Source organism: Filicampus tigris, chromosome 4 (assembly GCF_054856515.1).
Source record: "Filicampus tigris isolate MCC_2025a chromosome 4, RoL_Ftig_1.0, whole genome shotgun sequence".
NCBI classification, from domain to species: Eukaryota; Metazoa; Chordata; class Actinopteri; order Syngnathiformes; family Syngnathidae; genus Filicampus; species Filicampus tigris.
Genome location: NC_141220.1, coordinates 1783630 through 1799599, shown reverse-complemented (window position 1 = coordinate 1799599; position 15970 = coordinate 1783630). Strand labels below are relative to the sequence as shown.

Sequence of the window (15970 nt, the reverse complement as noted above, 5' to 3'; positions counted from 1 at the left end):
CACCTAATATTGAGGCACTTACATGCTAACACACGAACACATTGTGAAACGGGTCAATTTTGGGGGAACTCAAATGTGTTGTGTTCCCCTTTATTTGGCTATTAGCATTGGTCTTAAACACTCAGTGGACATTTATGGTGATAGTAGTAATTCAGCCACGGCTCAGATTGGCTAATTTTGTACACGTGGTTAAGACGTGATGTCATCGATACTGACATCTCCAAGGAATGAGATGGGAAGTGAGAAGCTTCGCCTCGTCATTCCCCACAAATATTGTATTTCTACTTTCGACCGAATCGCTCCACTTTCGAAATGCCCCAGCACGCTGAACCACATTTACTTCCGTAAACACTATGTCGTGAATTACGTCGTCTCTTCTGCGCATGCGGGTCACTTTCGGGACACATATGATCAAGAGACCAAGGTTGCTTTTACAATGTAATATGAACACTTAATCATGAAAAAATCTTTTTTTTTTTAATTAGAAAACGATGGCAGCTACAGTCCTGCGTAAAGATCAAAGTGACTTGCTACAGCCCTAATTTGCAGACATTGTGCACATAGGTTCAGGAGCAGAAGTCCCATTAACCAGGTAAAATAAATATTCAGGCAGTTATTTTGCAATTTATTTTCATTGTTCAGTGAAATAGTGCTCTTTTTTCCATTGTATTGTTAAATTCAGGTCAAGGCCACATGCTGCAAAAACGGCTCACGGCATTTCTGTTTGCTAGGTCTATTTATATAATATATTTAAGTTAATCTTTTTAATTCATTTGAAAGAGACCAACTCTGTGATTTCTTTGTGTAAGAGTTCAAAACGTGTGATAAATAAATGTACTTTTCAGAAACATGGATGGACTGTATGGATTTTTAACAACATCACTTTAAGTGGTATATATATATATATATATATATATATATATATTTTTTTTTTTTTTTTTTTTTTTTTTAGGTACGTAAAATCACATTTCGGTTTGGTTTCTTGGAAACTTCAGTTCGGTATATTTTCGGTACAAACAAACATATATGTACATTTTTTAAATATGTTCATTTTGAAAAGATGACAAGTAAATGGTACAATTTTTTTGGGGGGAAAAAAATAAAAGCGAACCCTTCGGGTGACAGCCTAAGAAATTACACCAGAATAAAAAATACACTAATAAAGATCTCTTAATTTAGTAAATTATTAAGACACTGAAATCTTTAAACACTCAGCAGCAACAGCCTATGACACATCTAAGTATTCAAGTTAAAGACAAGTTGTCATTACAGTACATATACACTTTTTGTGATGAAAAAAAAAAAAAAAGTTACAATTATTGCTAAATGTATTAAAACTCTTTTTATAATGAAATACAGTAACTTTAAAGTCTTTATGAAATTTTTTACACTTTTTAGGCATTGAAAACATTGAATGTTCAACAGCATATTGTAACGAATTGGGTTATATGTGTTGTGGTCGGATTTGTGTTTTGCTGAGGTGTGATGTTTCCGAGATTCATGAATGCATCGTACGGCTAGCGTTTAGTTTATGCTTACAAAGCCTACAGATGACCTTGTTGTCATCTGCTGCATCAAAATACTGCCAAACGGTGCAGTTTTTTTTTCGTGGTAGCTTTGACATCTTCAGAATTTACTTTTCTAAATATTCTTCCACAACCTTAGTGTCCCCGCCCCTTACTATGTGTACGTGTGGGCGGGGTGGAGGGGAGCAATTCTCTCTCTTGGTGCTCAGCTTGTTTACAGAGGCCAAGGCAGAGGCGTAAGAAACAAGATTCGTGAAACTTAATGCAGCGATTAACCGACTAGTAAAATACTAAACGTTTAATAAATCATAGATGGTTAAACGACTAGTCGCGCACATCCTTTATATATTTTTTTAGTTTTAACAGAGCAAGTTACAATTAAATGTTCTATTAACCCAAAAACTGTTATAAAAGCACAAAATACAATAAAAACGTCCACATTAGGGTTGTTCATTAATAATTATTATGAATTAATTATATGATAATAATAATAATGATCATATTATCATTATTATTATTATTATTAAGCACAGGAAACCCCCCTTTCTTGTATGTATAGAATGAGGTTGCAGATAAAATCAGGTAGCACTTGCCAACTAATAACTTAACTCCGTTCTAAGAGTTAGGGCACAGCAGAGGACAGCTCATGCTCCACCATGGCTCTTGTGCGATTGTATATGAGTGTATTGTATACATTAAGTATTCTCTAATAAGGAATCATATTTGCATTGTTCAATCTTTCTTTATAACAGAATTTCCTTGTGGGAAACGACTACAGTACATGTCCTATATGAAGGTGCAAGTACGTTAACAAAATACATGTGTAACAACACAAGCAATATAATGCAAAAAAAAAAAAGAAAAAATCCCCCAAATTTTTATTAAACAAAAACTGCACTATAAAGTACAGGTATATGTATGTAAACATTTTATTTAACATAATTGACCTGTTTTATCAGCTGGTACATGTGGCAAACAGAGTTGTTTCAGTGATATATTAACTCGACAAATTTCTGAAGTCACTGTCAATATTTACATCATACGAAACTACAGTATGCTGTACCGCCCCAAAAAGGGTGTGACCAACTGAAAAAGTTGGTAGCACATGCTACCGGTGCAAAAGTTAGTGTAGAACCCTGTTCTATAGCATTTACATTAGAAGAAAAATGGCTAACATTTAAAAGTAAAAACAGAATCCCTTACCTGTTCATCTTCTATCTCCAGCTCATCACTAAGCACAAGCTCCAGCAGCTTTTCTTTAGTCAAACTATAGAAGTCCTCAGATTCTCGTATCTAAAGAAAATGTAACACTTCTTAAAACCGTGATGCACTTTATGTTATCAACATCTGTTCATTCAGACATCCCAACAAAGAATCTCACATAATTTGGAAAACGACAAACAAAAAATATTTTTCCTGTATAAGAATAAAGAGTTTTATATTAGCTACATTTTGCTGTAAAAAGTCAGTATCACGAGAAATAGTTTCATCAAGTCATTTCATCAGTTTAATTACAATTTGGTTAACATTTGGTTGAATTCCATCTGTGAGAGAGCCTAACTCAAAATACTGACCACAAGAGGCAGTAATTCCGTCAGTACTAAGGGAAGGTACGCCAGTCACTGACGGATGCCTGTTTTGCTGACAAATGATGGGAAACCTAAAAATATGATGGAATGCGCATTGCCGGAAGTGATTTTTCACCTGTCATTGCAATCGTCACTAAGTAGAGTACAGACGGACCTCTCAGTCTGTCACTGATGGATAGTCGTTTTGCTGATGTGGGCTTCTTACAAAGCATTGCATTGGCAATATATGTGTGAGTGGTTGCTCCTGTTTTCAATAGAATCTGCGGGGATGGTGATGGCCAGTTGTGATTGGCTAAGGAGGCAGAACGTGATGACGTCAGTTCACCTTGCCATGACAAAACAAATCTACAATCAAATCTTTGCGTGATATATATCTGCAGCCATGGGGTTGACGCAGCAAATTAATGGCTAGTTGGGAGTTATCCTGCGAGCTAACTACCACTAGCGGGGGAGGCAGCTTTATTTACATACCACATTTAATACACAAGGTAACTTGATGTTTGCACGGAGCCAATCACATTCGTGTGCACTTCAGGGACCACTCGGAAAAAGTCTTAAAAGGGCCACATATAAATGTGTATTACACACACACACACACACACACACACACTTTGTTTGCACACATTTGAAATATTTCTGTCACTGTTCTGAGGCCTTTTTGCGTTTCTGTAGTGAATACAAATACTGTCTTTTACAGAAAGAATGTTAATAATTTTAATTTAAAAATTTTAATTTTCATCTCAAGAGGATTTGTTGTTACAATAAAAAGATATATTACATATGAACGGAATGTTGAATGTATATAACCGTCTTGTGTATTTTATCTTTCCATTCCAACAACAATTTACAGAAAATTTTTTAATCGTTTGACCCCAGAGCATCACTGACTTTGGGTACTTGACACTGGACTTCAGGCATTTTGGCATTTCCTTCTCACAAGTCTTCATCCAGACTCTGGCACGTTGATTTCCGAATGACATGCAAAATTTGCTTTTATCCAAAAAATGTAGTTTGGACCACTGAGCAACAGTCCAGTACTGCTTCTCTGTAGCCTATGTCAGGCGCTTCTGCCGCTGTTTCTGGTTCAAAAGTGGCTAGACCTGGGGAATGCAGCACCTGTAGCCCATTTCCTGCACACGTCTGTGCACGGTAGCTCTGGATGTTTCTACTCCAGACTCAGTCCACTGCTTCCAAAGCTCCCCCAAGGTCTGGAATTGGCCTTCTCCACAATCTTCCTAAGGGTCCGGTCACCTCTTCTGGTTGTGCAGCGTTTTCTGCCACACTTTTTCCTTGATACAGCACTCTGGGAACAGCCTATTCAATCAGAGATTTTTTTCTGTATCTTACCCTCTTGCTTGAGGGTGTCAATGATGGCCTTCTGGACAGCAGTCAGGTCGGCAGTCCCACCCATGATTGTGGTTTTGAGTAATGAATCAGGCTGGGAGTTTTTAAAAGCATCAGGAATTGTTTGCAGGTGTTTAGAGTTAATTCGTTGATTCAAATGATTAGGTTAATAGCGCGTTTAGAGTACCTGTTCACGATATGCAAATTTTTTCAGATTTTTGGTTTTGCTTTACTTTTTTGCCAAAATCATCAATATTAAAACAATAAAAGGCTTGAACTACTTCAGTTGGTGTGCAATGAATCTAAAACATATGAAAGTTTAATTTGTATCATTACATTATGGAAGATAATTAACTTTATCACAATATGCTAATTTTTTTAGAAGGACCTGTACACACACACACACACACACACACACACACACACACACACATATATATATATACATATACACGTACATATATACATATACACACACACACACACACACACACACGTACGCGCACACGTACACGTACACACACACATACATACATATGGGTGCCCAGGCCGCTAATGGATTACGAATGACGGACCAGCAAAATTTTGTAAAATGCCCACCTCTGCTGACCACCATAAACTCAATACAAACACTGTAATATTTTTGTTTAAATAACATGGACACGGGTAACAACTGATGGCTTTTTGCAGTCAATAGGACTATGACTTGGCAAAAGCTACATTGTAATTTATACATACATTTTGTATAATCTTTTTTACCATGTAATTGTCAGTTGTCATTTAATTTATTGTGATAATGGAATTGTGCAACATTGCAAATACAGTTTTAAATGTAATAAAGAAAAATATTTTTGTATTTTAAATTTCAATTACAAGCTTGCCAATTAGATTATGGGTGAAACAAAGCAATTTGAGAATGCTTTATTAAGCTTTTATTTTCAAGTAGTTCCTGGCAGCATGCAGTGGTTGTCTTCCCAAATCTAGTTGAGGCTAGTTTATATTGCCGTCACAAACTGTTGCCAACAATATCAACACGTCACCATGAGATCATGTTCAATCTCAAAAAAGAAGAAAAAAAAGTAATAAATTACACCAACATTGACATACAGCGCCTGTGGCCAGCATTACTGTCTAATGGCTAGCAGCTAGCCGATAAGCGAGTGCCCTTTATAGGCTGCGGACTACTTTTCAAACACAGTTTAATAGGCGAAAATGACTGCCCTATTGTTGATCCGATCAATCAGCCACCGATCGTGATTGGCCGATTTCCATGGAATTGGCATGTTGATCAATGCCTTTCATTGCTGATCACAAAAAAAAGTACTCACAGCTCTGCAGCCAAATAGAGACCAGCAGTGTGCAGTGTAGCATCCCCTTCCCCTACAGTACCTGAATAATAATTGTGTAATACCTGAATAATAATTGTGTAAGTAATAAGTGTGCACGTATTTTGCACCGTCAATTTCAAATAACGGCCTCATTTTGTATTAATAAAGGGATGGAGATTTGGATGGAATGTTTTTACTTAAATTTGATTCAACAATGAATCGAGAAAATAATTGACCGATAAAAGAATAATTATTTAATAGTTATCCCACATTTGCTTGTTATTAATCACCAAATAGCTGCCACGTTTGCCTAACATGCTGAGGTTGAATGAACATATAATCCTGGGTGATTTGATAATGTTATATTCATATAGTGTTGTGTGGTTTAGTAGTTTTAGATTAGAACAATGCTATTAATGGGTTGCAGAATATATATTTGTGTGAAGAAGTGTGCTTCCGTCGCAAAAAGAAGATGGAGAAGCAGGGGAGTGCCACGAGGGCGTTGCCTGTTTTTATATCATTCCTCAACAGCTGCATTAACGGAATGCTGATATGGTATTTGTACACATGTACACAGTAATAAACACACACATAGAAGTACAGGTTCACGTGTTTCCAACAGCTTGCATGAACCCCACCCTTAGGTTGGAAACACCCACGTTATCAGGGGCTCCGAAACTCAATAAAAAGAAAGGGGAGCTAAGCGTTTTTTAGAACTTAGAGAAAAGTATTGCTTCGTGGGCTGTTGCGCAGCAATATAATGTGTTTTCTCTTTGCTTCTCCTTGCAAGCTGGTAACAAAGAAATTGAGCGTCTTCCCTCTTTTGGTGCGTTATTGTGAAATTTAACTACAATCAAACATACACACACACATAAAATACTTTGTTCAGATATTGTGCAGTTTCGGTGTTGCTTGCATGCACCAAGCATGTCAGCAGGCAGCCGTGCATGCTGGGTGCATCCTGACACGTCAATTGTTCTCAAACATCTCTGGAGAAGGTGATTGCAAATCACCGAAATTGCACAAGGTCTAAAGAAAGAAGTTAAAAACTTTGACTTAATAAGAAGACATGATACACGTTTTTGAGACAAATAACATACTGTAATGAATTGGGTTATCTGTGTTGGGATGACATTTGTGTTTAGCTTCATTGGGTTGTTTCTGAGGTCCCTGAATGCATCACGCGACTCGCTGGATTGGAGGGGTGTTCGAGTGAGAGGAGTTAGCAGATGGCGAAGGACCAGAGATCCGTGTGTACTGACAGAACTGTTGTTGCACTGTAGTTGGTGTCGACTACGGCCCACATTAGCCGTGTTGGAATAATAAAAACGAAGATAACTAAGATATATCTGACGTTGTGTCTTTGGACGACATTACAATACACTTCCATAGAACACTTTTAATTTATTTTCCCTAGCCACACAGAGCGCAACATAAGGATGAAAGAGCTGCAGGTCACCAACCCCTGATCTAGCTCCTTCTCCTTACTGGGCTTTTGTTGCCTGAGGCATTCACGAAGCAGGTCGTCCCAGGGGGCCATCATTGTGATGTATTCTTGGAGGCCTGTTGTTTTCTCCTGGATAGTTCCCTGGACGCTCACTAGTCCACGACCCCCCTCTTTCCGCTTTGCGTACAGCCTCAGGATGCTGGACTTGGGCTAAAACCCTTCGTGCATTCTATGGAGCTTTCTTGTCTTGAGATCATTGGCTTGCATCTCTTCCGATCCCCAGGGAATTATGCCAGCAGGATATCTGATTACTGGCAAAGCGTATATATTAATGGCCTGGCCCTTATTTTTGCCATTCAACTGACTAGTCAGGACCTGCCTCACCCTCCTTAAGGTATTTGGCCATGGCCATCCTCCGAGCTGCCTCCTCATGGTTGCCATTTGCTTGTGTAATTCCAAGGTATCTGTACCCGTCCCGCATATCTGCTATGCTGCCTTCAGGTAGTTCAATCCCTTTGGTTGTGATAATTTTCCCTCGCCTAGTTATCATTAACCCACACTTATGTAGTCCGTATTACATTGTGATGTCATTGATGTATAGCCTACTGAGGTGAATTAGGGAGTCAATGTCATGGTCATTCTTAGTATAGAGCAGTGCGCGGCTGTTTTAAAGAGCAATTGAGTGCGAAAACAGTATCTTGAGTTGAGTTGAGTACAAGGAACGAGTGTCATGAATACAGCTACCTCTGTAGTGCGACCCCGGTCTCTCTGTTGTTTATTTGGCGGCCGATTGCCACCATTGCTGGCAATGGACGACAGGACAGTAAGTCCAGCCAAGGAGCAAACTTATATTATAAGTCCGTGCATCCCCTGCATTTTCCCAACATGTAGCAAACTGCAAATTTGCCTTATATGACAACAATTGAGACTGAGAAAGGTTCTAGGACACTCCTCTGTAACCAGCTACGTTCGACAATGTTTGGGGGAGAAAAAAATGCGTCAAGTGGTGTTCAATGCAAAATAGTTACAAAAAAAAATCCATCTGCATGACCTCTTCATTGCAAATATCTCATGATATAAAATGGAGACCCGCAGCTATTAATACAAAGGGGCCAAAGTATGTACAAATTAGCTTTTATTGCTAAATTTAGCTGTTGCGGCTTTTAATCACGTTCTTATTGTAGTCCAGAAATTATGGTACCTTCCTCCCCCACCCATTGAAAGGCTGGTTGCAACGGTGCAACCTCTTTTTACTTTTAGGCGATCAATTGAGTAATGGTTGCCTGGGTGCCCAAATTGGTCTCTGTCTAGAGCCCTGGCACCTGTAAATATACAGTGGATATGGAAAGTATTCAGAACCCCTTGAAAATTTTCACTTTCTGTGGCTGCCATTTGCCAAAATCTAAAGTTAATTTTATTCCTCATGAATGTACACTCAGTCCCAATCTTGACAAAAAAAGTAGACATTTTTGCACGTTTATTAAAAAAGAAAAACTGAAATATATAATTAAGTATTCAGACCCTGTGCTCAGTATTGAGTGGAAGCGGCATTTTAAGATAGTACAGCCATGAGTCTTCTTGGGAATTATGCAACAAATTGTTCACACCTGGATTTGGGGATCCCTTATCATTCTTCCTTGCAGACCAACACCAGTTTTGTCAGGTTGGATGGTCAACGGTGGTAGACAGCCATTTTCAAGTCTCTCCAGAGATGCTCAATCAGGTTTAGGTCAGGATTCTGGCTGGGCCAGTCAAGAATGATCACAGAGTTGTTTTGAAGCAAACTCCTTTGTTATTTTAGCTGTGTGCTTCGAGTCATTGTCCTGTTGACAGGTGAACCTTTGGCCCAGTCTGAGGTCCTGAGCACTCTGGAACAGGTTTTCCTCCAGGATATCGCTGTACTTAGCCGCATTCATCTTTCCTTCAATTGCAGTCGTCCTGTCCCTGCAGCTGAAAAACACCCCCACAACATTTGATGCTTCCATCACCAAGTTTCATTGTAGGGATTGTATTGGGCAGGTGATGAGCAGTGCCTGGTTTTCTCCACATATACCGCTTAGAATTAACACCAAAAAGTTCAATGTTCTTCGCTCAGACAAGAGAATCTTATTTCTAAGTCTGGGAGTCCTTCATGTGTTTTTTTTTTTGGCAAACTCTATGTGGGCTTTCATGTGTCTTGCACTCGGGAGATGCTTCCGTTGGGCCACTCTGCCATAGAGCCCCGACTGGTGGAGGGCTGTAGTGATAGTTGACTTTGTGGAACGTTCTCCCATGTCCCTACTGCATCTCTGGAGCTCAGCCACATTGATCTTTAGGTTCTTCTTTCCCTGTCTCGCCAAGGCCCTTCTCTCAATTGCTCAGTTTGGTTGGACGGCTAGAGTTGTGGTCATCCCAAACTTCTTCCATTTGAGGATTATGGAGACCACTGTGTCTTAGGATCTTTGAGTGCTGCAGAAATTCTTTTTTAAACTAGATCTGTGCGTTGCCATACTTTTGTCTCTGATCACATTGGTTACTGTGACCTCATAATTCTCATTTGCTCTGACATGCACTGTGAGCTTTAAGGTCTTATCTCGACCTTTCCTAATCAAGTCAAATCAGTTTAATTTAACACAGTTGGACTCCAATAAAGGAGCAGATGAAATGGCCAGCATTTGAGTTAAATATGAAGGTAGCTGCAAAGAGTCAGAATACTTATGACCATATGATATTTGAGTTCTTTTTTCATGAATTTGCAAAAGTTTTTACATTTTTTCTATCTCTCTTTTTTTCTGTCAGGATGGGGTGCTGAGTTTACATTGAGAAATAAAATGAACTTTGTTGATTTTGGCAAATGGCTGCAATGACACAGAAAGGGAAAAATTTCATGGGGACTGAATACATTCCGTACCCACTGTATGCATGTTTAACATCTTTAGTGGAAGAAGATCATTTTGATTTGGACATTTTAAAAGTAATGCAGCAGTCAAAAAAGTGGGCATCCAGATGCAGATTAATGTATAAGAAAGGAATCCATTGTGTGATTATACAATTATTTTCGCCATTTAACAGGTGTGTGTTGAGTGTATGTCTGTTTACCGTTTCATAGTGTAGTAGGCACATCCTCCACGATAGCTCATACAGTCTTTTACACTGATGTGCATCTGATAACAGCATCATCCCCAAACAGTTGGAAGAATGAAGGTTGTTTTCTAAAAATTCTGCTGCGGCATCCCGTATGTCATGAAATTGCAACATGTCTCCTGCCTCCAACAATGACTCAGCATTCTCCTCATTTATAATGACTCGGGATGAATAGGCGTAATCCAACAAAAGTTCCAAGACCTGTAAAAGTAAATCATTCATATTAAAGTGTACAACCGCGAGCGCACGCACACACCCACAAAGGCATACATAATGTCTAATCTATGTTTCCAACATAGAACTTAACTTTCTGATATTTTGGACCCATTTCAGGCTGCCTTTTATTTCTAAAATTCTGGAAAAAGTGGTGCACTCACAGTTAAGATCTTTCTTGGATGAACATAATGTTATGGAGGTTTTCCAGTCAGGCGTCAAGACGATGCATAGCAGAGTCAGCACTGTTACGTGTTTTTAATGACATCCTCCTGGCAAATGACACTGGAGACTACGTATGTCTCGTTTTGTTGGATTTGACTGCAGCATTCGATACGGTAGACCACAGTATTCTTTTGACTTGTTTGTAACACTAAGTGGGCATGAGTGGATGCGCTCTAGAGTGGTTTAGATCCTATTTGGAAGGCAGGACTTTTTCTGTTAGCCTAGGTTCCTGTGAGTCCCGCTCATTACCTGAGCCCTGAGCAGTTGTGATGTCATTTTCAGTCAACAGAAGTGACAAAATGGTCACCCCCTGAATTGGCTAAAAACAGGTGGATTTTGCGATTTAACTTATATTCCACAAACGCAATATTAATCAGAATGCCGTGTTTCAACCCGTGGGCCTGCTGGGTATATATTCTTCTATATTCTTGAAAAAAACATGTTTGGGTTGATTTAGTCTTTAACATGTATTTCATACACTATTCATCATGTCTACAGGGGGAGACGTTATTCATTTTATGACAGAGGCTGCGGGCCAAATAAAATTTGACCACGGGCCATTAAGCTCATGAAAACTGGAACAAAATCAAATGTGTTGAATTTGTGTTTTTGTTCAGTGTAGATAGTTGGCACCAGCATGCCACAAGATGGCACCAAAGCAATACGTTTATCTTAGGCATGGCTTTCACCTGCACAAAACAGTAAATAGTTGAGTTTTTCATCAAATAATGCAGAACAGCTTACAAACAAAAAATCAGTAAATTAGCAAATTTACAATGCCGCACCACAAATATGTAGTGGTCCACTGTATTTCTTTTCACTTTGATTGCAAATAATACTGTAATATTAGTACCTCGGGGTGTATACTGTCTCTGAAATTGACTTCACTGTCCATACTTTCTCGTAGTCCTCCACTGAACATGGCTTCAAAGTAACGGCTGCAAGCTGCCAATACCGCCCTGGAAAATGCAAAATGTTATTTTAGGCACCTCCAAAAAGTTGCCAACATGACTACAGGTGTGTTCATAAGTTTACATACCTTGGCAGAATTTGTGAAATATTGGCTTTTCCAAAAAGTTGCCAACATGACTACAGGTGTGTTCATAAGTTTACATACCTTGGCAGAATTTGTGAAATATTGGCTTTTTGGGGGTGAAGTATAACTGGTCATGGAAAATCTTTCTTTTAAGACGGGATAGTCAGTTGAAGGTATAGTTTATATAAATGTGTGTGCCATTTCTTAAAGCATAAACCAGAGGATACTTGGTTACATTTCCTCAAGTAAAGTTTTGGATAAATTCAATTTGTTGTTTTGATCAGTCAATCAATCAATCCATCAAATCATTAGTTTTAATGCATTCTCTTAGTGGTTTATTTTTAATTATCCACGCTAAACTATTTCAGTCAAACAATAACAAAGCGTTAAAACAAATTAATACGATAAAAACAGTAAACACCATCAAACACTAAAACAATGCTGAGTCATAAGCCATAGAGTAAAAATGTTTTTTGAAGGGACACTTGGATGAGTTTAACATTGGCACTCGGGATGTTCCGATCAGGTTTTATGACTGCGGCAGCCAATCAGCATCGACCATACTGCGGCAGCCAATCAGCATCGGGCATACCACGTGTCATATGGTGTGCCATGTCAAGGTGAAGTGATGGTGTAAACTATATTGGTTAAAGCCCTAGGACCATAGGGAGTAAAACGCCTAATGTGCAATTCCATATTTTAAACGCTAGATGTCGACATTAATCATTTGACTACATACACTTGCCAGCCCGGACAATCCTGTACAAAATTTATAAGTATAGAACCTAGTAAAATAAATCATTTGACTACATACACTTGCCAGCCCGGACAATCCTGTACAAAATTTATAAGTATAGAACCTAGTAAAATAAACATACCACAGTCAATGCCCTTACAATTATTCGTTTGATGCCTATGCAAGTGTTTTTCACTTATTCCCCTAGTTACCTAAGGTAACTATTTAATCATTTTTATTCCCTTTTCCTATTATCACTATTATTTCTTGTTTTATTATTTTATCCAATGTTATACCTGCCTTTAACATTATTTTTTGATTTTACATTTCATCCTATACTATTAAGGAAATCATCATTACTTTTATGACTTAAACTCATATCATGTAATAAAACTTATAATCATCCAATTTTCTTGCTTATTGACTGTATTCTACTTTTAAGGAATTGATGACTGATAAGGAATTATTGTTTGATTATTTACATTATTAAATCAAATTTCATAAACTTATTTTAATACTATTAATGTCACTCTACTGATTTAATTTATTTACACCATGTAACCTTTGTTGGATGAACGGCTAAGACCTTAATGATAAAAGGTCTCATTACCATCCTATGAAATTAATTAAATAGCTTACTCCGGTTAGATTTAAAACAAATCCGTACGGTTTTAACAAAGACTGTTAAACTTCCTAGGTCAATAACAAATGCAACGATTCAAAATTAGTAACAAGCTGCCGTAAAAGTATAGTAGTCATGTTAGTAATTCTTAATTCTGTTACTCATTAAGAATAATTAAATGACTGAGCACTCTAAATTGGCCCTAGGTGTGATTGTGAGTGCGGATGTTTGTCTCTGTGTGCCCTGCAATTGGCTGGCAACCAATTCAGGGTGTCCCCCGCCTTCTGCCCAAAGACAGCTGGGATAGGCTCCAGCACGCCCCGCGACCTTTGTGAGGATAAGCGGTACAGATAATGGATGGATAAATGGCTGAGAATCGGATTGGCTATACATATCTAACGGCAGTTAGCAACCTAGGCAAATTCCTCTCGACACCGGCTAGAAAACTCTCCCGTCCCCTCGTGCATTCGCGTTAGAACAATCGCTCGTTCGAGGGTTAAGGGGAAAGTAAGACCCGTTGGATGGCGGAGTCGGTCAGGATTTTTTATTGATTTATTACAAAATATCGGGATCAGTCAGAGCCCCAAAAGAACCCGGGTAAGCGTTTTTGCTGAGTATTGGGCACGAAACTCGGAAAATGGTTCCCGCTGATAAATTGTCATGTCAGTCGACCCTGAGAGGCCACAAAGATAGTCTTTTTAAGGAATAGTGTTTCCTAGAAAAGGACTTTTTATTGTAAGCCCAGAGTGGGCCTATAGTGAGAAGGCAGAACTTCTTTGTGTCATAGAAATGGTGACCAGTCCCCTGTGGGAGTCCACACTCTTGAGTGAGTGTGGAAAAGCCATTCAAAGTGAATGGGCTTTCACTGCAAGCTACTGCTCTCGTTGGCGGTGAAGATACGGGAAGTGTATCTTTGGAGCGTGCTGCGAAGCGCTCGATAGCAAAGGGGGCTGAGTCTTGGGATTTGCATAACCCTGTGGGTGGCAAGAAGGAGGACTTTCAATTAGAACAAAACTACTGAGTAGCTGACGAGGAGTCAGAAGTAGGAGAAATAGCAGAGGAGATTGAAAGACTGAAAGTCTTAGTGTAGCCTCGGGGCGATCCTCTGGAAAGCCTTTCTAATGATAAATTATTTGTTGAGTTGTTTGGGTCTCCCTTTTTGGATGCGATTGGCCATCCTTTTTGTAGGCTATAATAGATTCCCATTTTTAACCCATCTTCCTTATTCTTTACTATCATATGGCGGCGTACCCCCTGCAATTTATAACCCCTTTTCCTTAATTGTCGATGCCCTACCCCTAGCCGCCGAGGCCGGCATTCCCCTTTTTACCCTTTTCCTACCTTTCCTTTTTACCTTTTTAACTAGGTATTATTCTTTATAAAAGGATTTTTGATTTTTCTTCGCTTGGACTTGATTATTCTTTATGAAAGGATTTTTGTTTTTTCTTCGCTTAAAGTTTTTGATTATTCTTTATAAAAGGATTTTTGATTTTTCTTCACTTAGACTTTTTGATTCTTTAGAAAAATAATTTTTGATTTTTCTTCGCTTCGACTTTTTGATTATTCTTTATAAAAGGATTTTTGATTTTTCGTCGCTTAGACTTTTTGATTATTCTTTATAAAAGGATTTTGTTATTTTTTTCCGCTTAGACTTTTTGATTATTCTTTATAAAAGAATTTTTGATTTTTCTTCGCTTAGACTTTTTGATTATTCTTTATAAAAGAATTTTTGATTTTTCTTCGTTTACTTTTTTGATTATTCTTTATAAAAGGATTCTTGATTTTTCTTCGCTTAGACTTTATTATTCTTTATAAAACAAATTGTGATTTTTCTTTGCTTAGACTTTTTGATTCTTTATAAAATATATATATTTTTTTATTCGCTTAGACTTTTTGATTATTCTTTATAAAATGATTTTTTTAAATTTTCTTCACTTAGACTTTTTGATTATTCTTTATAAAAGATTTTTTTATTTTTCTTTGCTTAGTCTTTTTGATTATTCTTTATAAAATATTTTTTTATTTTTCTTCGCTTAGACTTTTTGATTATTCTTTATAAAAGGATTTTGTTATTTTTTTCCACTTGGACTTTTTGATTATTCTTCATAAAATAATTTTTGATTTTTCTTTGCTTAGACTTTTTGATTATTCTTTAGAAAAATAATTTTTGATTTTTCTTCGCTTCAACTTTTTAATTATTCTTTATAAAAGGATTTTTGATTTTTCTTCGCTTAGACCTTTAGAAGAGGAGATCAGCAATAGAGGACAGGTGAAACGCTCGAGGCTGATAGTCCTATAACCGTAGGGGAGCAGCCCAGTGGCTTCACTGGTGGATGGGTGTGTTAGGAACCCATTATGTGGTTGAAATTGTTAGCACAGATTACAAATGGGATCCAGTTGTAAAAATGTTTGCTTCCATAACACAAATTAAATACAAAATAGTTGGTGGCAGTGATACCATGGCAGCGTCGAGGTATCTGGAACATCAAGACTTGCGTGATCAAATAAGAGTCATAGCTGGAAGAAATAGAAACTGGCAGAAACCAACAGTACTAACTGAGGAGGAAGAGGAAGAAGAGCTTCCTGATAGGGAACTAACATTGCAAAGTCCAGAAACGCTCATACAAATGAGACAAGATACTTTGCAGCAAATGTGTCCCCTTATTAGGACAGAACCGCTGCTGCCCTTACCGACAGAAACAACAAAGAAATGTAACGTCGGGAATGGGATAGTGATGTGTCACTATGTAGGGAATCCTTGGGATATAACTGGGGATGCCC

At 38.1% G+C, this 15970-nt stretch overlaps 1 protein-coding gene across 1 annotated transcript in view; it reads right to left on the bottom strand.

The window, feature by feature from the left end:
* klhl25 (kelch like family member 25) overlaps nt 1-15970 on the bottom strand; it is a 45644-nt gene that overhangs the window by 9734 nt on the left and 19940 nt on the right. The window contains exons 3-5 of the mRNA XM_086027872.1: nt 11649-11754; nt 10313-10558; nt 2730-2819 (exon numbers count right to left, since the gene is read on the bottom strand). Coding sequence (XP_085883998.1) covers nt 2730-2819; nt 10313-10558; nt 11649-11754 — 442 coding nt within the window. The remainder of the gene's footprint in view (nt 1-2729; nt 2820-10312; nt 10559-11648; nt 11755-15970) is intronic.